The sequence below is a fragment of the Oreochromis niloticus genome, linkage group LG18, assembly GCF_001858045.2.
Source record: "Oreochromis niloticus isolate F11D_XX linkage group LG18, O_niloticus_UMD_NMBU, whole genome shotgun sequence".
NCBI classification, from domain to species: domain Eukaryota; kingdom Metazoa; phylum Chordata; class Actinopteri; order Cichliformes; family Cichlidae; genus Oreochromis; species Oreochromis niloticus.
Genome location: NC_031982.2, coordinates 31,102,121 through 31,129,276, shown reverse-complemented (window position 1 = coordinate 31,129,276; position 27,156 = coordinate 31,102,121). Strand labels below are relative to the sequence as shown.

Here is a 27,156-nt window from a genome sequence, read left to right as displayed (position 1 = left end):
TGTTCTGGGAATCCGTCCTACCCGTTGTTTTTGCCCATGCGCACAACACGAAATTAAGTGTCAAATCGTCCTACCTTTGTGAATATGAGCTAGCAGCATACTTTAACAGCTAAAATTCAGTGGCAAATCATCCTACCTTTGTTTATGAGAACTAGAAACATACTCTGAATGTGTGTAATGAAGTGGCAAACTGTCTTGGCTTTATGAATATGAGCTACAAGCATACTCTGATGGGCAAAGTTAAGTGGCAAACCGTCATACCTACTTGAATTTGTGGTGGAATTACTCTGTGACAGCAGAAATGTGCATAAACTACTTAAGGTAGGACGTTTTGCCAAAGTAGGATGGCTTGTCAGAAGAAGAATAGCGGAAATGACGCCAATGACAGAATGCGTCGCAAGAGGGATCATGTTTCAAGACTTTAGTTGGGTATCGGTTGTTGTTGCAATAATGTCTACAGTTCAGCATCTGAGAGAGTTTATCAAGGAGAGATTAACTTCTGCTGCAGAAGAAATCTTCTCAGAGTTTGAAAAAACGATCGTCCGGTATGAGGAAGAGATCAGTCAGCTAAGACTGCTGAATATCAGACCCGGGATAAAGTCACACAATACAGGTATGTAAACTTGTGGCGGTTGCGGGATCATTGTGTGATTCACCTGTGCATCAGCACCAACTTAGCGACTTTGTCGCTATATTTGGCGACTTTTTTTTTTTTTTCTAAAAAGCGACTAGTGACAAATCTGGTGACTTTTTCTGGTGTTATTGGAGACTTATTTATGACGATTTTTGACATGAAAGCGCGTATCGCTCTTCGCAACAAGCAGCAGGTGCTGCCCGTTCCAAAGCGCACACGGGCGGAGCATAGTCCTTCCCCAGGTGCTATCAGGGCAGGAGACACCTACGTGTCCAAACTGCAAATGAATCGCGCATGAGCGAAGCCGCTGCTCCCGCACGGACTGTAACGCAGGCAGTTCTTCTTTTACTGTTGTTGTTGTTTTGTGGATCACAAGGTTTAAAACTACGTATAAACACACACAACCCCGTTCAGCTGTCTGTGTGAGGACCTTCATTGACATAATGGTTTCCCTAGGTTTCCCCACAATTCCTGGAAGTGCTTTGGAAGCATTTGGAATGTGTGGATAAATGCATTGATCTACAATAGTAATACACCACAGTAAAGTGTATGAAGTTACATCTGTGTAAACAGACTTACCGACAACTATCTTTGGTAGACGTGTTCAAATACTCTATCGTTTCGGCACGTGTAGGCGATCAATAACGGTGATCACTTTGATCATGGTGTGGGTGATTGTGCTACACTGGCTGATCTGAGTATTTTAGAAACTGCTTATCTGTTTGCATTTTCCAGCACAAACATCTGGGTGATTTACAGAGAGTGGTACCTGCCTTCATAAAACACTTTAATCTTTCATTATCATATTGGGATCATGCTGCTGTTCATTTGCTTGTAGGGCTGGGCTATATCATACCGTTAAAAAAGCAGGAACTCCAGCAACACTTGAGAAACGAAGAACAGCTTTAATAATTGACCAACGCGTTTCGGCTTGTGGCCTTCATCAGGGTCATAGTGAAACATTGTAAAAAAAAATAGCTTAAATACAAGACAGGAAACAGAAAAAAAAAAAATTCAAATTAACCAGTCAAAACTTCACAGATAGGTCAGCTGACATATCATAAGTAGGTATTGGTTAATTGGTTAGGTCATGCCCAAGTAGATGTTGGACTAGAACATACAGAGAGTGGTACCTGCCTTCATAAAACACTTTAATCTTTCATTATCATATTGGGATCATGCTGCTGTTCATTTGCTTGTAGGGCTGGGCTATATCATACCGTTCACAGTAATACCGGTGAAATTTTGGGCAACGATAGGAAAATGAAATATCGCGACAGAATGTGGGTAAAACGCGCATGCGAAGTGCCTATGTTTACATACGCACATGGCGGCGACGCAGAATGAGAAGAGCGAAAGTGGATCGTTAAATGAAACGGATGAACCAGAATTGGTTTGTAAAAATGCTGCAACTTCAGTGGTGTGGAACTGGTTTAGCTTTCGTCCGTCAGATACACAACAAAGCACTATTTTTGGTAGAGCATGCTAGCGGGCCGTCGTTATTACCGTGTTGTTTGGAAAATACGGCACACTTAAAATCAATCCTTTGATTTTTCTGAAAATCGACAGTGCCCCTTATAATCCCGCGTGCCTTATGTATGAATTCTGGTTGTGTATACTGACCTCGAAACGATTTTATGTGGTACACAGCACTCAAAAATCTGTCAAATGTTTTAGTACGACTTTGCTAAGCTACGAAGCTGCACCGCTTGATGGATTGTCGGAGCATTACGGCTATCGCAGGCAGGAGCCTCGCGGAGTGATACGTACTGTGCTTCAACATAATATTACCGTATTGTGTGTGTATAATAGTGGTGTGCGATACTGCATATTTTGGTATCGATCCAATACCAAGTAAATACGGGCCAGTATCGCCGATACCAATACCGATACCAATACTTTTCAATAAACAAGGTGGATGCCTCATTGAATTGCTAAATCGCAATTAATTTTCATGACCTTAAGTGTTTTTTGTGATTTTTCCTTTTGTATTATTAATTACTTAAAATCCGGGACATAATTAGGAGAAATAATTAATTTATAATTAAATAAAAAATGCTTTATTATTGTGGCAGCCGTCTGCGATGCTGCTGCAGGTGAGATGGACTCACCTTCATTGCATCTACAATCATGCCTCACCGGCTTAAAACCTGTGCGCTGCTTGTGCTGTTGTTGTTTTTGGTGTTGATGTGTATAGCTGGCAGCAGGAAGGCTGCAGCCGTTTAATGTAGGCTACTGTTACAGCAACCGTGTGATCACTGTAAGGGTGGACAGCGCGCGGCTCGGGGTGAGCCGGAGGCTGGCGCGCCAGCGGGACCTGCCAAGCTGGAGATGGAGGTCGAGGTGCGCGGGGGTCCTGCCTGAGGGCGGCATGCTGTCCGCTTCGGCCGTCTGCCCATCTGCCTCTGAGCCCCGGCTCACTTCCACTCCTGCTCCGCCGCCTCTGCTTGCCATATGGGTGGCCATCAGGCCAGCTCCCGGGCTTCCACTGGAGGCGCGGGCGACCGCCAGATTGGACACTTCCCCGTCGCTGGGCCGGGAATGGGGCGCCGACGGTCCGGGCCGATTCCCTCGCCTGCTCGTGGGGTGGGGTGAAGCTGGCAAGGGGTATGTGGCAGGGCGTGTTCTGCGATGCCGCTGCAGGTTTGGTGGTGGTGATGTGTACGGCTGCCAGCGGGAGAGCTGCAGCCGTTGAATGTACTATTACAGCAACCGTGGGATTATTGTAAGAATAAATGATGCGCGAAGCATGAAAATGCCATCGGGTCTGCCGTGGTGGCGATCTTTTTTTTTTTTTTTTTTTTTTTTTTCTTTTCTAAATCTTAAGTGCACGCAAACCAGTAAACAAATTAAAACAAATACTGTTGATAAACTATAATACAAAAATGACAATTAAAATTCTCAACAACAAAAACAATATATATTATTAATATGTAAACAACTTAACAACCCCAAAGTGTCTAAGTCACGTGACGTGTCAGCGCAACACCGAAACATAAGAAGGGGGGGGGAGCAAAGTGTGCCTGCTCTCCGCTGTCACAGGAGCGGCGAGTCCAGCGACCTGGCTGTTTCGTTTTTGCCGAAAGCACAGCGTAGCAAGCAAGCAGAACTCAAAGTAAAGAATCGATCTAACCAGGCCAGTATCGATCCGATACCGATCCCAACTTGGGATCGATACTATCGATATTTGGATCGATCCGCCCACCACTAGTGTATAACCTCTTTTTAAGTTTTGTGGATATTATACATGGTTATGTTGAGGATATGTCGGCCAATTTCTACTGGAAATGCCTTTTGGTTAAACTGTCCGCAAGGAATTTGCAGTGTTACATTTTTATATAACTTTAATGCACATAAAAAACAGCTGCTTGTTTAAGTGAAAATACATTGATGGGTTTCTTTTTGCACTAATAAAGTTGTGGAGTTGTAAAGTATTTTGTCTAGTGTCAATTATATCGTCAGTTATATCGTTATCGCAAATTTTCAAATGTATATCATGATAAATATTTTTGGTCATATCGTCCTGCTCTATTTGCTTGTTTTTGTTTTTTCACATTGTGTAATAATCACTGGCAGCCTCATCTAAAAAATTAGATCCTAGATGAGTGATTGTTTCTGTGGCAACATTTGCAACAATGCAAGATGCCGTGAAACCATAAGCTTGATTCTCAGTTTCCTTTTAATCCTTTTTGATCTTTCTTAACATCACATTCAGTCACTATTTTCTTGTGTCCCTTTGTTGGACACGAAGGTCTGGATGATCAGCAGGTCTGTGACCAGGAGAGGAGCTCCAGTCTCAACCAGGAGGACCCAGAGCCTCCACAGACTAAAGAGGAACAGGAGAAAATCTGCAGCAGTGAGGAAGGAGAGCAGCTAGAACTGAAGCAGAAGGCTGAAGGCATTCATATCTGGACCGGGGATGAGCTGGATTTGTTGTGTAAACCTGGAGTAAAGCTGACCAGAATAGGTATGTTCAGTTTCATGTTCATGTTCATGCTCAGTAAACTATAATATACAGATTTTATGATACAGAAATGAATATGACTCGTATCAAAAAGCCAGGTGATGGGCTACAACAATAGAATAGTGTAATGGGCTACAACACCATTACACCACCACACCAGGTGATGGTGTAATGGTGTTTGAGATATTTTCCGCACACACTTAAAATGACACCGCACCATACTCGGGTGGTCTCCAGAGTCACCAGCTCTCAGCAAAATAGAGCACCTTTGGGATGTGGTGGAACATGAGATTTCAATCACGGACATGGAGCTGACAGATATGCAGCAGCTGTCTGAAACTCTCATGTCAGTATGGACCAAAGTATCTGAGGAACATTTGGTTGGGGTGAGAGAGGAAGACGGAAACATACACATGCTCTGGAAGAGAGCCAGTGATTAATAACAAGTGATGATTCATTGCAGAATCATCACTTACTCTCTATCACTAATACTAGCTACGTGTACCTAATAAAGTAACCAGTCAGTGTATATTTATTAGTAAAATATTACAAGATTAGAATTAACAGCATATCTTATCTGCCTTCTTCAAATCCTTAAAATATTCAGATCATGTTACTTTTCATTTGTTTGTTTGTTTTTTCACATTGTGTGATGATCACTGGCATCTAAAAATGAGACCCCAGCTTATGAAACCATGAGCTTGATTCTCAATAGGTGACCCTTTTAATCTTTCTTGATCTTTCTTATCATCACATTAGTCACCATTTTCTTGTGTCCCTTTGTTGATGAAGGTCTGGATAATCAGCAGGTCTGTGACCAGGAGAGGAGCTCCAGTCTCAACCAGGAGGACCCAGAGCCTCCACAGACTAAAGAGGAACAGGAGGAAATGTGCAGCAGTGAGGAAGGAGAGCAGCTTGAACTAAAGCAGGAGGCTGAAGGCATTAATGTGTGGACTGGGGAAGAGGTGGATTTGTTGTGGAAATCTGGAGTAAAGCTGACCACAGTAGGTATGTAAAACTGTAATATACAGATTTCATATTAAAAAGTCGGGTGAAGACATGACAAAGACACGTGGCGTGTATTAACGTCTGGCATACTACCTCACTGAAGACATGTTTTCTGTTAGCACAGTAAAATATAAACCGGGTTCAACATGTTCTGTTTGTTTAATAAAAAACAAAAATTTTGAATTATGTTTGTCCAGTGAAGGAATCTCTGAATTGGAGTCTCAGGCTTAAGCCACAGCCTGGTAATGGCTATTCTTGCTGCAGTGAGAAGAATCTTAGTTAAATATAAATCCTCTCTTTTAACCTTATCATCAATATTTCCTAAAAATAGTGCAGTACAGTCCTCAGGAACCTTGTAACCTAAAACCTTTTGTAGAGTATCACCCACTGTTTTCCAGAATGAGTGATTTTTAGAGCAAGACCAGAAGATAAATCTTTGGTTCTTCATCAAATTGAGGTATAATTTCGATTTTTGTTGTTTTTTGTTGGTAGGCGTCGCACATCATTTCAATTAAAGAGTTAATCATCTCAGCCTCAGCTATCTCTTTATTTTAGTAGTCTCAAAGTTGTAGATATCGAAACAAATCCTGGTTTTTCAATTCAAACATGTCTTTAAGCTCTTGAAAGCTCCTACCTTTGTCCTTTTTGGTAATTAAATAGAAAGCAGTCAGGCCCCTGTTGGTCCACTCGTTGAAAGCCTTGTCATATTGTCCTGGTTTAAAACTATTTTCCAAGCTTATCCATCGTAACTTTTTGTGGCTATTTTTCAGTTTTAAATGTTTGACGATAGAGTACCACATATGAAGTGAAAACTGGGTTATGGGATTGAGTTTTGACTTAAGTATCTTTTCCTAACACTGTTTGGACATTATAGTCCATGCTATCTTGTGTCTCAATCTGTTTCCACTTTGCAGTGTATGAATTATGACACTATAGGCATTAAGGGCATAATAGACCCTGTGCACGAGAAAATGCTAACTTCCTGGTTTGAGACCGGATGTGGGGTTGTACATTTCCAGTAGCTTTACTTTGCGGTCAATCGCTACTGCGAAGATCTACTCAAAAATCATGTCCAAAACTCGAAAACGGAAAGATCACGTTAAGTTACAAAGAGGAGAAGGTGGGAACACTCACCACTGTTGTGTCATAAGAAATCTAATGATCAATTTTGACGTTTAAAGAGTTTAGATCGATCAGTTGTTTACATCACTCAACACAAACAGAACTGCATTACAGAATCAGAAGACACATCGTCCACATTCAGAAGCACATCTCTGTATAGTGACTGGTCTTATGATTTAAACAGGCAAATGTTCAGCATTCAAACTACAGGTGAACAATAGTCAAACCAGATGTTTCCCTGTTATGTCGATATCAGCTGGTCAAGTACACACCTACACAGCATGTTAACAAATCGTGAAAAAAAGCCACACAAAAAATGAACGATTGCTGGTAAGGGTTTCTATACATTAGTATTTACGAAGGGTATGTTGTGACTTACCTTCAAAATTACAGTGGTCCCTCGTTATAACGCGGTTCACCTTTTACCTCGCTGTTTTGCGGATTTTTTAGTGCAAGTTTGCATGTTTAATTTTTTTTTTAGGTCACATTGTGTCCTGCGTCCTGATCGCTGCAGACGATCTCCTCCGTGACGTCTCTCCTGTACAGTACAGAATCGCTGCATCGATCGCTAGCAGTGTGACTCTGAAGTGCAGTACTGTATGTCCACGAAACGTTTTGCACCGTCAAAAAATAAAAATGGCTACTTGATTTCACCTATCGCTGGTTATTTTTAGAACATAACACCCGCTATAAACGAGGGACAGCTGAGAAATATAACATTTGAATCCCTTTTCTCTTTTGCTCTGAGGCGCGGGGGAAAAAATATCGACAAGTCGATGAACATCATTTACAGATATATTGGGTTAATGCCTATCTATAGAAATGTAAATCGCCGCTTGATTCATTCATTTGCTTAACTTGTTTTGGACCGTAAACAAGGTGCGAATAGGACACCGGAAACAAAGCTCCCCACAGGTGTTTCCCCACAGGAGTTTCCGCACCAGAAGTAGCATATGCTAACGTGCACATAGTCTATTGTGCTGCCTGAAAATATCATTTAAAATTAGTCAAAGCCATACCCCCTTTGTCCTTTGGAAACTGCAGAGCAGAGAAGCGTATTCTTGCCTTTTTGTCCCCCCATATGAATCTCCACAACATTTTGTCCCAGGCCTCAAATTGTTGAGATGGAATTTCAACCGGCAGTGCCTGAAAAATGTACAGTAGCTGTTCTGTTATCACTAAAAGTTGTAAAATGTTGTATCACTAAAATATCATTCTCAGTCAGTTGTTATTCATTATGTGTTTACAGCACCCTCTGTGGTTGCTCCAAGTAATGCACTTAGAAACGGCTTTATTTTGAAAAAACTTTATTGAACAGGAAGTCCGCTCAGTCAAGCAAAGCAAGTGAGCAAGAAGAAGGGAAACATATCGGCACACAGTTTATGGTGTCCTGTTGGAAAAAAATACTGTCCACATCTTCGGTTTATGGTTGTATCGCCGGTATGTACTTAAAGTATAAGTTGCAACTTTGTTTTTGTGCAATATGTTGCCTGCTAATGCAGTATTTGGCTGTAAAGCTAGTCCTTTTGTTAAGCTAGTTACCTGCGATTTTGGAGGTCGTCTGGATAGCATCAATAGTACAAGTTCACATAATTAGACATATGACATATGCTGTGTAGTAGCAGTGTGGTATATAAATGCATATTATGATGCACATATGTATATCATGACTGTATTTTTTTGTCTTGTTTTTAGTTTTACCCTTTTGAATGTCAGTAAACCTGTTGACAACGCTCATCGGTCTTCAGAGTGGTGATATAAGAAAGGTGTTAACGCCCCTGCATCAGACATGCACCCATAACGGCACAGTAGCCTTGGCATTATATTCATTTTTATCACATTTATTCTGCTGCTTAAGTCCAACGGGTATGTTGACCAGCTCTCCAAGTCTAAGCTAATATCATCTGTCATCGGAAAATAATTTGAAGTGTACAATGAATCTGGACTTCTTGTTATGAAGACTCCCAAATATTTGATTTTTTTAATTTTCCAATTGATATTAAAGCATTCTTTAATTTCTTTACTCAGTACATATTTGAAGTGAATCATTTGTGTTTTTGCGATATTCAGTTTATATCCAGAGCATTCATGAAATTCTGCTACTACTTCCAAAAGCTTAGGAAGGGAGGTGTTCAAGTCCCTCAGATACAACATTACATCGTCCGCAAATAATCCTATTTTATGTCCACTTTTCCTGGAAAGACCCCTTTTATTTCTACCTCTTGTCATATTCCTTGAGCCAGAGGTTCAATATATAATGCGAAAAGTATGGGACTTAGTCCACATCCTGCCTTGTTCCGCGTTGCAGGCTGAAGCATACTGATAGGGATCCGTGTCATCGGGTGAGAAAGACGACATCTCACTGAATCTGATCCGTCCGTTGCTTTGTATTTATGTCTTTGTGCAGAATCCGTGTACCTGCTCTCATTTACTGTTTTAGCTGTTTGGTGGTTGTTGAAATTTTGTGAGGTTTAACCTGAGATTCTGGCATTTCGGGCAAAATAAATTTATATAAGAAAATCGATTCAGGATTTTAATGAATCGATATCACGTTATCCAAGCTAGAATCCATTTTAATCGATAAATCAATAATCAAAACCCACCCCTAGTGCAGTGTCCTCCTGATATTGCCCTGTGTTTGCCTCAATGGAATAATCCACATTGGTCGTCCTCAATTAGATCGTTAATTAATAGTTCAATTCATTTAGCTGTAATTGAAGTATACAATTTGCAATCTACATTTAGCATAGATATTGGTCTATAATTTGCACAGTTATCTCTATCTTTTCCTTCCTTGGGGATCAAAGACACAATAGCACCATTCCATGACAGGGGTATCTGGCCATTCTTTATTATTCAATTCAGAGTTCTTAGCAAGATAGGGTTTAGTTTCTCCCGAAATACCTTATACCATTTCACGGGGAACCCATCACTGCCTAGGGTTTTGTTGGCTTTCAGTGAGCTGATTGCCTTGTTCAGTTCTTCTGTTGTTATTTCCTTAGTAAGTACTTCGTTTTTCTTTTTCCCAGTGCTAGGTAGATCTAGTGAGTACAAAAAATTTCTTATTGATTGTAATAATAATAATAATGGATTGGATTTCATATAGCGCTTTTCAAGGCACCCAAAGCGCTACAGTTCCTTCTTGCAGATAGAGTTTTTGGTAGTAATTGTTGAAAATCTTTTCTATTTCTTCTGGTTTAGTTTCCAACTCTTGAGTTAAAGGGTTTCTAATTTTGTGTATTGCTGTATCTATCTGCTGTTTTCGCAATCTGCGAGCTAATCATTTGGCAGATTTAGGGGCCAGTTCATAGTAATATTGTTTTTAAATATCTTGCCTTTCTTTCCACTTCCTGATTCAGTAAATTTTCTACTTCTATTTTAACCTCTAAAATTTGTTTCTGTATTATGAGGTCCTTTTTAGTCCTGAAAATTTGTTCCAACTCTTTTAAATTTTTTGTCAACTGTTTATATTTTTTCTTTTTTTTAACAAAAGAAGCTTTTGCTATCAAGCTTCCCCGCAAAACAGCTTTCATTGATTCCCAAAGAATTAGAGGGTTCACTTCTCTGGTGTCATTCTCTTTAATGAATGTATCTATTTCTTGTTTAATATCATTTGTAATGGTTTCATTATCGAGAAGCCTTACATTAAGGTGCCAAACCGTTTTCCCTGGAAGTGATTCCAACTGAATTGTCAGAAAAATTGCGTTATGATCTGAGACATCCGCTACCCCAATTTTACAGTGTAACACTCTGTGACATTCTTCCTTTTGCATTAAAAAATAATCAATCCGGGTGTGCACTGAGTACAGAATTGAGTAATGTGTGTAATCCCTTTGTGAAGGGTGCAGTAACCTCCAGACATTCACTAGTACCGTTTCCTCAAGTGTCAAATTTAAGTGTCTGTTTATGTGTTTTGTATCTAGTTTGACTAGTTGTGTCCAAATTTATAATTCAGTATTACATTGAAGTCTCCTGCACAAATCCAAATTCCCTCTGCCTCCACTGAGATTAAGTCAAAGAGATCTTTAAAGATTGATTTGGGGCTATTGTGTGGTGCGTATATACAGACAAGAGTCAAAATACTATTTAAAGCTTTGCCCTTCACAATGATGTACCGTCCTTCTTTCTTTTATTTTATTTCTTTTATTTCTTATATATATTTAAAGAGGTCAAACAACAAATTGTTCGCTATAAGAATGGCCACCCCTCTTGTATGGCTGTTGATATGGGAGCTATAATATGTTTTTCTATATCCATATTTCTTTAATTTTTCATTCTCTTGTGGTCACAAATGAGTTTCCTGCACAAAGATTAAATTATTATTTATTATTCTTATTTATTATTTAATATTCTGGCTCTTTTGATTGGATTTCCCAGGCCGTTAACATTAAGCGACATTATTTCCAGACTTTCTGACATAATATACTGTTGTGAAAATAAAATGATCCCCCACCACTGACCTCGAAAACAAACAAAACCTAAACCAAACCGTGGTAGAACAAATAGGTGAACAATTAAAGAAAGCTGTAGAATCCAAAACTTGAACAACACTGCAGTATGAGTTAGTGTGGGGACAGATAAGTTATTGGGTTTGTCTTTGACGAGCATCTTTTTCTGCCATGCGTTTCTGAGGACTGTTTCCTTTGTTTTGAACTGAAGAAAACAGGCAACAGTGGAACGGGGAACGGCATCAGCACCTGGTTTTTGACCGAGAGACTAGTGAGCCCGCTGTATTTGTGGGTCAGTGCCATCAGGTATTAGCCTATCTCTTCTGATCACATTTTCAACAAAGCTTATTACAGAGCTGCCCTCTTCTCCTTCTGTGACTCCGTAAATTCGCAGGTTATTTCTTCTCGATCTAGACTGAAGGTCTTCTAGCTTTTCGCCACTCGTGTTTCGGCTTTCTCAAGTTTCTCACCGTATTCTTGGACTGCTACCTTATTAGCCGTTGGTTTGTGTTTTCTTTGAATTTATTCAGGTCTTCTTTCAACTCATGCCTGAAATCTTCTTTGAATGCGTTGAAATCAGCTTTCATCTCCGTCCGGAGGTCAACAATTTGTTGGCGGATATTTTTAATGTTTTAAAAAGAACTTGAATTTAAGGGGAAATTTCTTCGACCCCGAGGAGCTCAGAAATTACGCAGCCATACTGCCTCGCTGCCAACCGGACGAGAGATAATATTTAAAAAATTTGTGCACCTTGAATATCGCTCACATATCTGAGAGACATGCTCACAGTGTAACTTTTTTCATGTTTGTTGTCATTTGTTCCGTCAAGACCTCCCACAGCAACATGATTGTAAGGAAAATGAGGATCTGGATGACCAGCAGGACTGTAGCCAGAAGAGGAACTCCAGTTTCAACCAAGAAGACCCGGAACAGGAGGAAATGTACACCAATCAGGAAGGAGAGCAGCTTTCATGTAACCAGGAAACCAAAGGCATCATCGTCTGGACTGGGCAGGAACTGGGCATCATGTTGAACCCTGAAGTAAAGTTGTACAGAATAGGTATGCAAAATTGTAATAGGTAGATTTCTTAATACAAAACTGAATACAACTCATGTTGAGTCCTAATCTGACCTCAGCGATATGTTATAGAGGTGCATGAAGAATCAAAGGACCAACTCCAATTAGGAAACTGACGCATATTTTAAGAGCCAAAATTTCTGGCCTCGCAGCCAAGTCTTGTCCGTTGAGGTGGTTCTTTTTTTTTGTGCCATGCATTTATGAAGTGGTTGCTTGGTCTCTCCAATGTCGAAGAAACTCCTATGTGTCCGACAAGTGTGTCCTCCTTTTACCCAGATTTGAAGGATGGGTCGGGTGTATACTTCGTGGCCCAACATATCCTAGAATTCGTAGCGTGGCCCAGCCAAATCCAGTTTCCAACAATGGTGGCAGCTACTTAGTATTAAATCCGTTCTTTTGTATTCTTTACGGCCTCCAAACCTGTGTTTAGGAATAAAATCAGTTTAATCATCATGTTAAATCTTTTAAACCCCCTACTCCATTCAGAGCTGCCTAGAAACAACACCTGTGTGTTAACACCAACTTCATTTTAAAACTCACATTTCCCACATGTAATACCTCTGTTATAAAAAAATTAAGACAGAACAGTTATCAGTCATGTTCTTGATACAGCATATTTTGATTTCATTTTGCTCCTCTTAATGTAACAGTACATTCTAATTATACTTTATCAGACTTGACCAAAATATATGTGCTTTCCTTACTTTGCTCCTGTTTTAAAGGAAAAAAAAGAAACTGCATTTTATATGAAAAGTCTAGCAATCTTAGTTTAATTAATACTTACATAGTCTGAAATCAGACTTAAAATCATTCCCTCTGTTCATTTTCCCCACATCATATCTCAGTGGTTGGCCTCAGATTCCACAGCGTCCTGAGAGTCCGAGGTCAACTGACATAATTTCACCTGCTAAATCCACAGAAAATCTTGTTAAAAGCCACACAATTTGCACACAATAATGTTCCCCTTTAAGTACTTCAACATACTTAGATTTAGCATAAGATATAAACCCGTTATAACAATGTGTCATCACTAAATTATAAATTTTTTGTCCAAATCTGCACTTCTGAACAGACTTGACCACCTTATTTAATTATCCTGTTACTTTACCATTATATATTTCACCAAGTAATTCTTCTCAGTCTCTGCTATGTTTCCTCCATTGAAAGCCTCAGACACACAACCACACAGGAAGCTTCTTTGTCACCACTCATTTCAGCTAATTTGCATACTGAGTCATATCTCAGGAAGTTACCGTGACAAGAGAAATGCATATTTAAATCTCACCACATTATTAAATTATTTTATTTTCTTCCTAGAGTAATCACTTGTTTTGCTCAATCGACACGAGAGCACTTCCAATTCACTGTTTTAAAACTTCTTTAAGCTTTTAATCACTTTTCATTTTCACCAACGTCACTCCATTGTCATGGAACTTCCCTGAGTTATTCCTCAACTTCAGGGTTTAAGTGTGTTAAATTCACACTCTTTTAACACTGATAAACAGACTCACATGCTCAACATGCTGTCTAATCCTCATGAGCTCTCTTGTATTTGTAAGGTTAATGCATTTTCTGTTTGTGTGTGTGATTTTGTATATGTTTCTTTTTGCAGTGTTTCAGACTCCTTCACAATTTTCCCACTTAACCAGTCAGTTTTCTCTTTCCCAAGTTTACTAACCCAAATTTTGATTTCCCACCTTAAATAACAGCATTCCTTGTCTTCAACCAGGAGTTAGAGCTCACTTGTCAGGTTTAGTGACGCATGGCGCTGTAAACAATTCAACCAGAAACTTGGTCTGAACGTTTCCAGTGGTGTTAACTTATAACTTTCTTCCGACTGCTGCATGTGGAAAATTGATCGAGGTCTGCTTTGCACCTAAAAATAACAAACTTAAACGACCCACTTCTCTCTCTCCGGCCAGAAATACCAATTTATGTCATGTATTCTCATTGATAGTGTAGGCGTGTCCTCATTGCGTTTGTGTTATGTGTTCATATTAATTGAGTGTAAGCTGCTTCTTCATTGCATATGTATTTTATAATCAGGTTTAATTCATTCCTCTTTGCACTGAGCTGTGGATATGAAAAGAAAAAAAAAACAACTTCCTTCCAAGCCAAAGACTAGAAAATATGGTGAAGCATATCTTCCCTTTGTCTTCACCTGCACAAGTGCCAAGGTAGGTCTCCCCTGCAAAATTAGTTTTCCCTGCGTCGGGAGCAGCGCTGGGCTCTTCAAATCACGGACAAACAGTATCCCACATTCTTGATTTTTAGTTCACAAACACTTCTTGTAATGACTACTCCTGACATTTTGGACATGTTAGCTCTTTATGCAGTAAAGTTACAGTGGGATACAAATAATAGGTGGTGGTGGGGCGCGAACATTTTTCTTGTAAAACAAAAGGGGGCCTGGCAAAAAAAGTTTGGGAACCACTGGGTTAAACATGCTATATAACTCACTTAAATAACTTTTAAAAAGTTATTGTATGGCTTTTTTCAGTGTTTTATTTGTTCCTGAGTAAATCGTTTGGCTGTGATTAAAGTTATAGTTTTCACAGCTAAATAAACGTCAAAGAGAAAACTGATTAAACAGAAATTTGAGATGGTAGAGAATTTACTCCAGTGTCTTGTTATATTTTAGATAGCAAGGAGCAGACGGCTGAGTTTATTAAACACCACTAAGATAATCTGCAAATTTCATTAAAAGTTTAATAAACTATCATCTTGTCTTTATTGTTAGTTAGCACCTACCTTAAACACTTCAAGCTGTAAGTTAATGATAGTTATATAAGAGCAGATGCTGCTGGTGCAATAAGCTGTACGTTTTACGTTCAGTGGATGCATGATCAGATTAGTCGACTAATCGCAAAAATAATCGGTGACCAGTCGAGTATCAAAATAATTGTTTGTGGCAGCCCTATTAGAGGATCAACAGAGGGTTCATGACCCTCTTGGGGGACAGTCCCCTAGGACTTAAATCTGGGACTCTCCACTATTTGACCCTAGAACTGAAGAAGCTTCTCAGATGAGAGGTGAAATGTCTTCAAGCAACTTAAAGAAGTCCAGACGCTTTTCTTTCCAAGCTCCTTAGACTATGATGACCTGGATGATTGAGAACCTTCACAGACATGTTGGAAACAATTGTTATAAATGATTCTAAGGAAGGAGAAGACACCCTACAATGAGTTGAAACAGCAACTTGTTATTTATTCCTGGATATACATTTTTGTCAGTCATATTGTCACTTTGTTTGTCACTCCTTCGCCTGTGCTGCGCCCCTGCACATGCAGGCACACTTACAGTGAATATCAAATTTAATAACAGGAAATTAACTTTTCTTTTTGTCCCTTTTGCCATATTTTTCACGTAACCTTTATTTGACAACAGGACAAAAACAACTGTAAATGCTGTTTTTGGTGTTCCACCCTAATGTTTTCAGTAGCCTTGAATGAAAAAATGAAAAAATTCTGAAGGCGCTCCTGTATATTATGACTGAATATATCCAGTGAAACATTTGTGGATAACCTAATTATCCCCATTAGGGCTCAACGATCAATTTAAAAATGAAATATCGATCTAAAACTAAGCTTTTCACAAACCACACAACACTATGATAGTTGTGTCCTTGTGACATGTGTTTCTGGGTTTTTCTTTCTTCTTCTGTCCCTTTGGATTCCAGCACAAGGCCTGTGTAGAGATGTTATTGGTGGACTTCCTCAGGGTGTGGCCAATCCAGCACCACTTTCTTCTCATTATTGGTATTGCTATTGGTTCCTGGTTTGTTCTTGTCCACAGTTTGTAATCTTCTCTGGCCACTAGATACAGAGGATTTGTTGCATCCTCTGCAGTTGTTGATGAAGGTCTGCAACATACAGAGCACTGCCTTTGTCCTGCTCCATGTTTACGAACTATAGAAAAGTATAGGGTTTGACCATGATGTTAAAAATTCTCAGCTTGGTGGATGTTCTGACTGCTCTTGAGCTTCAAACATGTTTTTTTTTTAATTATGTTTTTTTTTTTTAAACAAAACCATAATATAAAAAAACAAGAAGGTGCCAGACAATAAAACATACAGAGACTTTAAGAGAGTGTTAACTGCCCCAATAGTACTGACTTTATGAATGCATAGGAGACAAGAAAATTAAGAAAATATACAGGGTTCCATTGCACTAAGAGTCATGAAACGCTCATTGCTTGTGTGAGGTCTTATGGTAGTATTAGAACAAGTCTCCTATAATCCTATTTCATCAACTCCTAGTAGGATTTGTGCATAAATAATTCTTCAGCTTATGTAACATAACCTCCATCACTCAGTTCCATTCTGTTTTATTTATATAGGGAAATAATCCCAACAATACAGCTTTATTTATTTAATTGTCCTGAAGGGGACAACTGTGTCCTGAAGGGGCTTTATACTATAAGGTAAAGACCCTACAAAATTAGAAAGAAACCACAACTATCACATAACACCCTGTGTTACGTTCCCCTAAAAAGTCCAGGGGATGAGGGAAAGTAACAAAAGGTGTCTGGGTTGAAAAAAGGAGGCAGGATTCATTAATAACATTAATAATACTGAAAGAGAGACAAGCCACTATCACATTTAGAAAACAACAAAACCCAGGAGTTAGTCATTAAACTGAAAATACAAAAAAGGGTTAGTCATCAAACACACACTCATCTCCAAAGAAAGCAAAGAAACCTCTGGCAGATTCAGGGAGGAGCCACCATCTGCTCCAACCAGTTAGGGGGTGAGGAAAGCAAAGAGTATCATGTGAAAGCTACTGATAGTTAAATATGATAGTGGTATAGTATAGGCACGCGGCATGTTCTGGTTTAGGACCCGGATGATTTAGGGATAGAGGCTCCTATGTAGTCTCTCTGTTCTTGCCCGGATGGTGCGCAAGGAGCTTTTTGATCCTTAAGACAGCTGTTTCCATACCAGGATGCGATGATCTGTGTGAGGATGCTCTCCACAGCGTCTGCATAGAAAGTCCTGAGGATCACTGGAGAGACCCTAACCTTCCTCAGTTGTCAGAGATGGTACAGGTGCTGCCTCGCCTTTTTGGACTGGACCTGAATGTGGGCAGACCATGTCAGGTCTGAGGAGATATTGACACTGAGATACTTGAAGGACTGCACCCTCTCCAGTGGAGCTCAATTGATGATAATGGGCTTGTAGTCTGTGCTGACTCCTTCTGAAGTCCACCACCAGGTCCTTGGTCTTGCAGACTTTCAGCTGGAGGTGGTTATCCTGGCACCACGATGCCAGATTCTTCACTTCATCCATGTAGGCCGCCTCATCGTTGTTGGAGATGGCGCCCAACACCACTATGTCGTCAGCAAACTTCACAAAAGTATTGCAGCCATGGGTGGCCATGCAGTCTGAAGTATAGAGGGAGTAGAGCAGTGGTGAGAGAACACCCCCCGTGCTGTCAAGAGACACACCTACCCACCACCTACTCACCACCTGAGTTCTGCCAGTAAGGAAACCCAACACCTATGCACACAGACTGCTGTTGAGTCCTATATCCCTCAGCTTTGTGAACAGTCTACCGGGCACTATTGTGTTGAATGCTGAACTGTAATCAGCAAACAGCAACCTCACATAATTGTCCCATTTCTTGTCCACGTGGCTGAGAGTGGTGTGCAGGACATGGGCAATGGCTTCCTCTGTGGATTTGTTGGGTCAGTAGGCAAACTGAAGTGAATCTGTGATGTTTGGGATGGAGGAGGAGACGATGTTCTTCAACAGCCTCTCGAACATCTTCATTACCACCGAAGTCAGTGCAACTGGCCAGTAGCCATTCAGGCATGAGGGCTTGTTGTTCTTGGGCACAGGGATGATTGCAGATCGCTTGAAGCCACCCATGGCTCCAATGCCATCCACATAGGTTTTTGAACACCTGAGAAAATCAGTGTTAATCTTTGGTACAGAAGCCTTTGTTTGCAATTACAGAGGTCAAAGGCTTCCTGTTGTTCTTGATCAGGTTTGTACAGGTCTCCACACAGATCTCCTCTAGATCTGTCAGCTTGTGGGGCTGTCACTGAGCAACACAGAGTTTCAGCTCCCTCCAAAGGTTCTTCCAGAGGATTTAGGTCGGGAGACTGGCTAGGCCACTCCAGAACCTAATCTTAAGAATTACAGAGGGTGTCTATGTATTATGTGGAGCAGTGCAATACAAACAATTTTTTTTAGAAATAATACAATGTGATTTCCTGAATTGTTTGTTTGTTTGTTTGTTTGTTTGTTTGTTTTAATGCTCTCTCTCACAGTGGGAATGCACCTACAATGTGAATTTCAGACCCCTCCATGATTTCAAAGTGGGAGTACTTGCAAAGAAACCTCTGGCAGACTCAGGGAGGAGCCACTTGCAAAATCGCAGGGTGTTCAAATACTTATATTGTCTTTCTTTTCTCATCGTAGATGATCTGTTTATATTAATTGATGTGGGATATCTGTAATTCAACGCCAGAGTTTGAAAAGAGTTCAACTGTTTTAGATATTTACTGAGATGACACATGCACATTAAAACAAAGACTCAACAGTCACCTGATATCACACAAATTCCAACAGAGTAATATTTATGAGAAGAAGGAAGGAAGAAGACAATTGTTTGAATTTAAAATTTCCACCCAATCGATTCTCATTTTGTTTGGGCAGTTTAAAGAATTACATGTTTTCTACATGGAAAAAAAAAAATGATTTAAACAGATTTTATATTCTGCTTTCTGGAATATACAATTCCAAACTTAAATTGATCATAAGAGGAGTGTTCTCTGCAAAACGGCTTGTCCCCCCAACATGCCTTTAATTGGTATATCTGTGCGACATGCTTACCATGTGGAGACCTGCTAATGGTTACCTTGTAATTTCTCAAATGTATGTTTTGGGTTTTTTTGCTTTTTTTTTTTTTTTAATCTGTTGCTTCAGATTTACCACAACATGACTGTAAGGATGAGGGAGGGCTCACAGATCAGCAGGTCTGTAACCCGAAGAACAACTCCAGTCTGGACCAGGAGGATCCTTCGCAGATTAAAGGGGAACAGGAGAAACTCGGTACCACTCAAGATGGAAAACCGCAGGAGACTGGAACATTTCCTGCTCATAAAGAAAGTGACCACAGTGAACCAGGACCAAGCAGTGACCAGCTCCTTTCTCACAACTCTCCTGACACAGATCAGGACGAAAGAAAGGATGATAATTCACACAGTATAAAGTCAGCGCAAATTGTATCAGGACTGACAGTTCAAAATTCCAAGACAGCACACTTATGTAGCACCTGTGGGAAAAAATTTAAGACTAAATCAAAATTGAATCAACATATACAAACTCACAAGAGACCACATTCTTGCGGCACCTGTGGGAAAAGATTTAGTTGTATGTCACACGTGAACAGACACATGCAAAGTCACACAGGTGAGAAGCCACATTCTTGTAGTACCTGTGGGAAAAGATTTCACTGTAATTCAGACTTGACTAGACACATCAAAACTCACACAGGTGAGAAACCATATTCTTGTAGCACCTGTGGGAAAAGATTTATTAGGAAGAGACATTTGAAAATTCACATGGAATATCATGCAGGTGAAAAAACTCACACAGGTGAGAAACCATATTCCTGTAGCACTTGTGGGAAAAGATTTTATTTAAAATCAAGTTTGAAATCCCACATAACAATTCACACAGGTGAGAAGCCATATTCCTGTAGCACATGTGGGGAAAGATTTCGTCTAAACACACAGTTGAAGAGACATGCGAATTCACACAGGTGAGGAGTCTGAGTCACAGAGAGGGCCCAAACTGTCCAAAGTTGTAGAATCCCCTAATTAGTGAAATTTATAGCTTACATTTGTTAGTGCAACTTGTTTTAAAGGCATGAAAATCTGTAGTATTAATAGGGCTGGGCGTCGTCACTGATTTCTAGAATCGATTCGATTACGATCCACAAGGTCTCGAATCGATTCGATCCACGATTCGATTTCAGTCGATTTGAATCTGGGAAATTTTGCCTCAGTTAGAAATGATATTATTCTGATCACGTATCAGTACATATCAGTACAGTACATCACGTATCAGTACAATAACAATAATTTTTAATCCTACAACTGTTTATAACTTGCATAGTTCATATTTCTGTATAGTTTTTTAATTTCATATTTATATCCTGTACATAGCCTGTACTCACTACAGCCTGTACATACTTATAGTTATAGAATATTCATTACATACTTCATACCGTGTACATTATAACATACCATAATAGACCCATTTCTGTAAGTACACCGAGAGAGAGAGAGAGAGAGAGAGCTGTGCATGAAGTGAGATTTTATCATCCTGGAAGCGAAACAGCAAAAATCAGCGGGAATTAATGACGATGCTTATGTGAAGCGAAATGTGAAGCTTAGTTTAGATCTTCTTTTGCTGCTGGTTAAGTCAGTATTGTTTGGAGAGAGATAAAAACCTGCAGCTTCAGAATCTAGCGCAAAAAGGGCGTAAACACAAAGCGCGGACCCGCCGAAACATCAGAATCAGCCCCGACCATGTCCGTGCCGTCGGGTGAGATGAGAAAGGCGATATCTCACAGATTCTGATCCATCGGCGGGTCCGCGCTTTGTGTTTACATCTTTGTGCAGAATCCGTGTACCTGCTCTCATTTACTGTTTTAGCTGTTTGGCGGTTGTTGTAGTTTTGTGAGGTTTAACCTGAGATTCTGATCTTTCGGGCAAAATAAATTTATATTAAAAAATCGATTCAGGATTTTAATGAATCAATATCATGTTATCCAAGCTAGAATCGATTTTTTATACACTATCTACACTATCTACTATACACAATACACTATCTGATTTCTTAGAAAAGATCAATTTAAAAACACTGCCAGAATCTGTAGCAAAAGAGTTAGATGAACCAATTCGAGAACAAGAAATTTTGCAGGTGATTTCAAACCTTAAAACTAAAAAAAAAAAGTCCTGGCCCTGATGGTTTTATTAACGAATTCTATAAAAAAAACTTAAGGACAAAGTAGAGCTGGGCGATATAAGATTTTTTCATATCACGATATGTTTTTTTCATTTCAGGCGATAACGATATATATCACTAACTATATCACAATAACTATATTTGTAAGATTTAAATGTGCCGTTGCTCACAAGTAAAATGTGAAATAATCAGCAGCTTGTTTTGATTTAAATATTTATTTCCCATAAGTTCAACAGGGTAGATGTACTTAAGGAACATGAGACTTCAGTTTCAGATAAATAAAGGCAAATATTGCAAACTACACAAAAGGTAGTTTAAGTTTCAAAATAGAACAAACAAAACAGACCACTAAATTGTCAATTCCACTTAGAAACAAAATATTAATTCTAAAAATAAATCTTAGTTTGTTTTACAGAAGAACAGACAAAATTGACTAACTTCTGTCAATATCAAAAAAACTGAGAACTAAAAGGAAATTCTCAATCTCTCCTTGTTGTATAGCTTAGCTTTTCAAACAGTTTTAAAATAAAGATGCTAACAGAACATTCTTTAAATACTAGGTGCACATCCAAGGTGCAACTATATATATATAAAACTTTAGTCTGACAAAAGCCTACACGTTGCGGGACAGGAAGACAAGTCTTTCCACTGCTTCAGGCTTTAAAGCGGCCCTGTGGCAAGTCACAATATTACCCCCTGTACTGGTTGCGGCGATGCACAGGTAGCGCTTTGCCAGGCAGCTAACTCTTGGGAAAAAAACGCGCTACTCTGTTTTTTGTCAGACTTCAAATAGCCGAAATACCTCCACACTCTCAATCTCTCCGGCATTGGAACCGTCATCTGTGTTGTCTTCGGTAACCTGGTCACCCAAGCTCTCGCTGAGTTTTCTTTAGTCGGCACACGCATTTCCTCCATTTCCCGGCCGGCACGGCGGCTGGCTGCTTCCCAAACAAATACACATGTGCGGCTTGGCACTTGTGCTGTACTAACAAGTCATGTGATGTGACGCTGTGGCTGTGATTGGTTCGGCTCTGCGCTACTTAATTTGGATTGGCTGTTCTTTTTTTTTTTTAAGAGAGGAAGAGAGAGAGATGAGGTCTATCGCAATAGTTTAATTTTTCTATCGAGAAAAAATTATTTCGCAATACATATCGTTATCGTTCTATCGCCCAGTTCTAGGACAAAGTCGCACCCTTATTACTAAAAGCTTACCACTGCGTTCTGGAGACTGGGACTATGGCGCTAGGGGTGGGTTTTAATAATCGATTCATCGATTAAAATCGATTCTGGCTTGGATAACATGAAATCGATTCATTAAAATCCTGAATCGATTTTTTTAATATAAATTTATTTTGCCCGAAACGCCAGAATCTCAGGTGAAACCTCACAAAATTTCAACAACCACCAAACAGCTAAGACAGTAAATGAGAGCAGGTACACGGATTCTGCACAAGGACGTAAACACAAAGCGCGGACCCGCGGATCAGAATCAGTGAGATGTCGCCTTCCTCACCCAACGGGCGCTGCAGCTTTAAGCGGCTGCGCGCGCTCCCGCGGACGGCAATCACTTTCTGGCAGACAATCACTTTTTGGCACAACAACTGCACGGACATGGTCGGGGCTGAAAGCGACAGCTCGCTGATTCTGATGTTTTGGCGGGTCCGCGCTTTGTGTTCACGCCCTTTTTGCGCTGATTCTAAAGCTGTTAGTTTTATCTCTCTCCAAACAATATTGACCGAACCAGCAGCAAAAGAAGATCCAAACTACACTTCACATAAACATCGTCATTAATTCACTCTGACTTTTACTGTTTCGCTTCCACCACGATAAAAATCACACTTCATGCACAGCTCCCTCTCTCTCTCTGTACTTCAAGAACAGTTTCCCATCTAAAAATCTGTTTTCTGCATTATTCGCTTGCTTGTTACGCACAAGTCTACTGTTGTTTACAGCACTGTCCGCCGCTGTTTTTTCCTTTTTTTCGTTTTGCATACTTCCGAAAAGAAAACTAATTTCTGCCGTTCAATACTGAACAAATTTAAACTTTTTAAAATTATGCAAAATGCAAAACGCTTAGCCATGTCTCTAATAAAACCGCTGTAACGTCAGATGTAACGTTCATATGTTGATTAATGGTTTTCTTTCGTTTTTGATGTACTGCAGAATATTTTTATAAAATCCCAGGCCAGGAAAACCACCTTCATGTTTTTCTGTGTTTTATCTTCAGCTACTTTGACACAAAGGCATCTGCTGTGACGCTTCCACCTTTGATAAAGTCTTGCGTGTGTCAGCTTCCTTTTTATAGATACAAAAATATTTAAATGTAATGATCTGAATTATAATATTTCTGACTGTCAAAATTTCCCAGATTTAAATCGAATTTAATTGAATCGAATCGAATCGAAGTGAATCGAATCGAATCGAATCGTGGATCGAATCGATTCGGGACCTTGTGAATCAGAAACGAATCGATTCTAGAAATCAGTGACGATACCCAGCCCTATATGGCGCCGTCCTGGAACGATGCTACAATTGTCGTAATGCATAAAGAGGGCAAGGATCCCACAAATTGTCAATCATACAGGCCAATCTCATTACTTAATACTGACTTGTGCATTCTCACCACGATTTTGGCCAAAAGAGTTAGTAAAATTATTACACATGGTATAAATCCAGATCAAACGAGGTTCATTGCAGGAAGGCACTATCGGGACAATGTTCTTAGATTGTTGAACTTAATGTCCTTGTACAAGACCAAACAAGAAGAAACAATTATTCTGTCTCTCGATGCGCAAAAAGCATTCGACAGGGTTTCCTGACAGTACTTGGGCCATACACTTGAAAGATTCAAATTTGGGCCAAACTTAATTAAGTGGATACAGATTCTTTATTCCAACCCAACGGCGGCTGTACGGGTAAATGGAACAATATCAGCCAGATTTCCACTGGAACGTCACGTGGGTGTAGACAGGGATGCCCACTGTCGCCCCTGCTGTTTGATATAAGTATTGAGCCTCTGGCGCAGCTGATTAGAGATGAACATGAAATTCAGGGCCTTACAATTAATGGAGAACAGCATAAATTGTCCATCTATGCAGACGATGTACTTTTATACATTTCAAATCCTGCAGTCAGTGTACCTCATTTAAAATAAATTATTAGTACATATGGTTACCTCTCTGGTTACAAAGTTTAATATTGACAAAACATTGGCAATGGATATAGGAGGAAACATTTCACAAACATTCAAGGAGCAATCTGGCTTTAAATGGCCAAACGAAGGTATCAAGTATTTAGGAATTCAAATTCCTCACTCATTATCAGACTTGTTTAAAGTAAATTATGAAGTTTTAGTTGCAAAAATAAAAAAAGATTTAGAGAGATGGACAGTCCTGTCAGTGGCTAAACATTGAGAAGACAATATGCGAAAACCATTGGAATCCCTGTTTTCTAACATTTGGATTAAAAATGTGCATATGGGGGAATGGACGAGGGTCACACTAAAGATTTGGTCTTCCAAAAGAAATTTCAATTTTATCAAGCTTTTCCTCCCTGCAGGGTTTTTCTCCTATTGTGGAAGACTTCAGAGCATGGTCAAATAACAGGCTTCATAAACTTTGTCATGTTTTGAGGAATGGGCCCTCACCCATTGAGGAAATATTTCTAAAAATATTTCAAAGTAATTCCTCCCCAAAATTAATCAGCAATTTCTATAACGCATTTATGAGTTTCAATACAAGTGCAACTTTGGATATTAAGGCAAGGTGGGAAGCTGAGACTGGCACTCAAATCTCAGAGGACACCTGGGAAGAGGTGTTCGGTGAAGCCCATCTCGTGACTAACTCTGGGCTGTGGAGAGAATTCAAATGGAAGGTGGTCATGAGATATTTTAGAACCCCAGAGATAATGGCCAAAATGAAGCCTACAAATCCTGACACCTGCTGGCGAAATTGTGGTACTTATTTAGGAACCCACTCACATATATTCTGGTCATGCCCAAAAATCTGCTCATTTTGGAATGACATATTTAAAGTTCTCAATACACTTTTCCAACAACCATTAACAAAAGACCAACAGCTAGCCATTTTAGGAGTATTACCAAATAGTTTTGCGGGAAACAATGAAAAGTATCTCTTAAGAATCTTGCTTACAGCAGCACTAAAGTGTATTACTATTAAATGGCTGAATCTTGACCCACCTTCATATAATATGTGAATTGATAAAGTAAGAGAAATTTACCAGATGGAGGAAATAACATATGCTCTGCGGATTCAGAGAGAATTGTTTACTGAGCGTTGGCGACCCATACATGCTTTGCTGTTTCAATAATTTAGTATAGGTATGTTTCGTTTTGTTCATTTATGGCTAAGATTGTCACATGTTATTTAGTATTACATAAAGTTTTTGTTTGTTTGTTTGCTTGCTTGGGTTTTGTTTTGCTTCCCAGTTTTGTTTTGTGCTTCCTAATTGCAGTTCTTATTTTAATCTGTATTTCTGCATTGCAGTTCCTGTAACTGTCCTACTTGTGAACACTGACAAGTACAAGTTGCAATGTTCTTAAATATAATAAATACTGAGTTAAAAAAAGACTCAAGGACACTGTACACAGCAAAATAATAAAAGCAGCAATCGAAGCAAGCAGTTTACACAATCACAAAAACATAAGACAACACAAATTTAAAATAGGAGAGTGGTAGGTTATGTGGGAGAAACTATTTTGAACAAGTGAGTTTTGAGTTGGGACTTAAAGAGAGAGAAGTGTTGTTGTTGTTGTTGTCGCTGTCACATTGCTGCTGCTACTGCTTCTTTTCTTTTTTTTTCTTTTTTTCTTTTTTGACACCTGTCCCGTTTGGTTCTTTTACCATTAGAATTTTTGTCTGAAGGCCATGAGAGATGCCCAACGGATTTACTATACCAAGTGGACCATCCCGGCCTTGCCGTATTGGTCTATTTGAGTGACCTTTGACTTTATTGTTTGTTTATTTTATTTTATTTTATTTTATTTTAATTTGTTACATACGGGACAGACATGAGTGGGGGAAAGGAAAGGGAGAAAGAAAGATAGGGAGGGAAAGAAAAACAGCGGGGAAGAGGAACAGTGATAAAACGCACAAAAAAAGGTGGGGGGGTGGGGGGGGGGGGGGGGATACATATATATCAATCACTTGGATCACCTGTTGAGAAAGAAAAGAGAAAACAAGCAAAAAAGAGAGCAATATAATAAACTACATCATCGCGCTAATCTATGTGTATATAACAGTAAATACTAAATATTGAATTTTATTGTGCAGCACGTATGATCAACAGCGCACAGTGTGCTTTGAGGTAGCAGCCAAGAAAGATGTAGTTTGTCTGTGAGCACCCGTGTGTACACCTGTGAGCATGAGTGCACTTGTATTTAAAAGGTTCCTTCATGTAACGATCTGCTAGAGGGTGTGGGGAGCCATAGTCCCGTTCCCCATGAAGCAGCTATGGAGGAGATCCAGGCTCCAGACATGCGGAGACCCCCAGAGCGCAAGAGTTCATGGAAGACCAACAGAGGGGCAACCATGCCACCCTCCCGGAAAGAGCTGAGAAGAGCTCCAGACGAGGGGTCACCCAGCAGCCACAGAGCAGAAGCCAGAGGGGGTTGCAGTGACGTGCCTGTGAGTTCCGCCGGCAGCCAGCGGTGACAGAGTGGACCAAGCCCCAGGCCCTAGAGGTGACGTCTGATACCCGACCTGACATATAGACACAGACAAACAGGCACACACAGATACGAACATCCTATTCCACCCCCATGCACACATATGCAAATACTCAGCACTCACCCAACGTGGAGACAGACATAAATACTGTACACACAATCGCACTCCCCAAACATACTCTATACTCCAGGTCCAGGTACTCTTGCCCCTAGAGGGGGAAACTGCACCTAGTCCC

General features: G+C 39.8%; 2 protein-coding genes across 5 annotated transcripts in view; one reads left to right on the top strand and one right to left on the bottom strand.

Annotated features, from left to right (window-relative positions):
- The window catches only part of LOC109195563 (tripartite motif-containing protein 16), a 1,176,058-nt gene that overhangs the window by 519,987 nt on the left and 628,915 nt on the right, over positions 1 to 27,156 (bottom strand). The window lies entirely within an intron of this gene.
- Positions 365 to 27,156, top strand: LOC106096455 (zinc finger protein 436). Of its 4 annotated transcripts, none has more exons than XM_013265995.3 (5): positions 365 to 613; positions 4,386 to 4,601; positions 5,391 to 5,606; positions 12,006 to 12,236; positions 26,665 to 27,156. In XM_013265995.3, the coding sequence occupies exons 1-5, from the start codon at positions 373 to 375 to the stop codon at positions 26,904 to 26,906; spliced, it is 1,146 nt and encodes a 381-aa protein (XP_013121449.2). In that variant the 5' UTR covers positions 365 to 372; the 3' UTR covers positions 26,907 to 27,156. The 4 variants fall into 4 exon arrangements, with proteins under 4 accessions (XP_013121449.2, XP_025756133.1, XP_019203307.1 ...); XM_025900348.1 differs by lacking the exons at positions 365 to 613; positions 26,665 to 27,156 and adding exons at positions 1,986 to 2,027; positions 19,186 to 20,406; XM_019347762.2 differs by lacking the exons at positions 365 to 613; positions 4,386 to 4,601; positions 5,391 to 5,606; positions 26,665 to 27,156 and adding exons at positions 7,558 to 8,168; positions 19,186 to 20,406.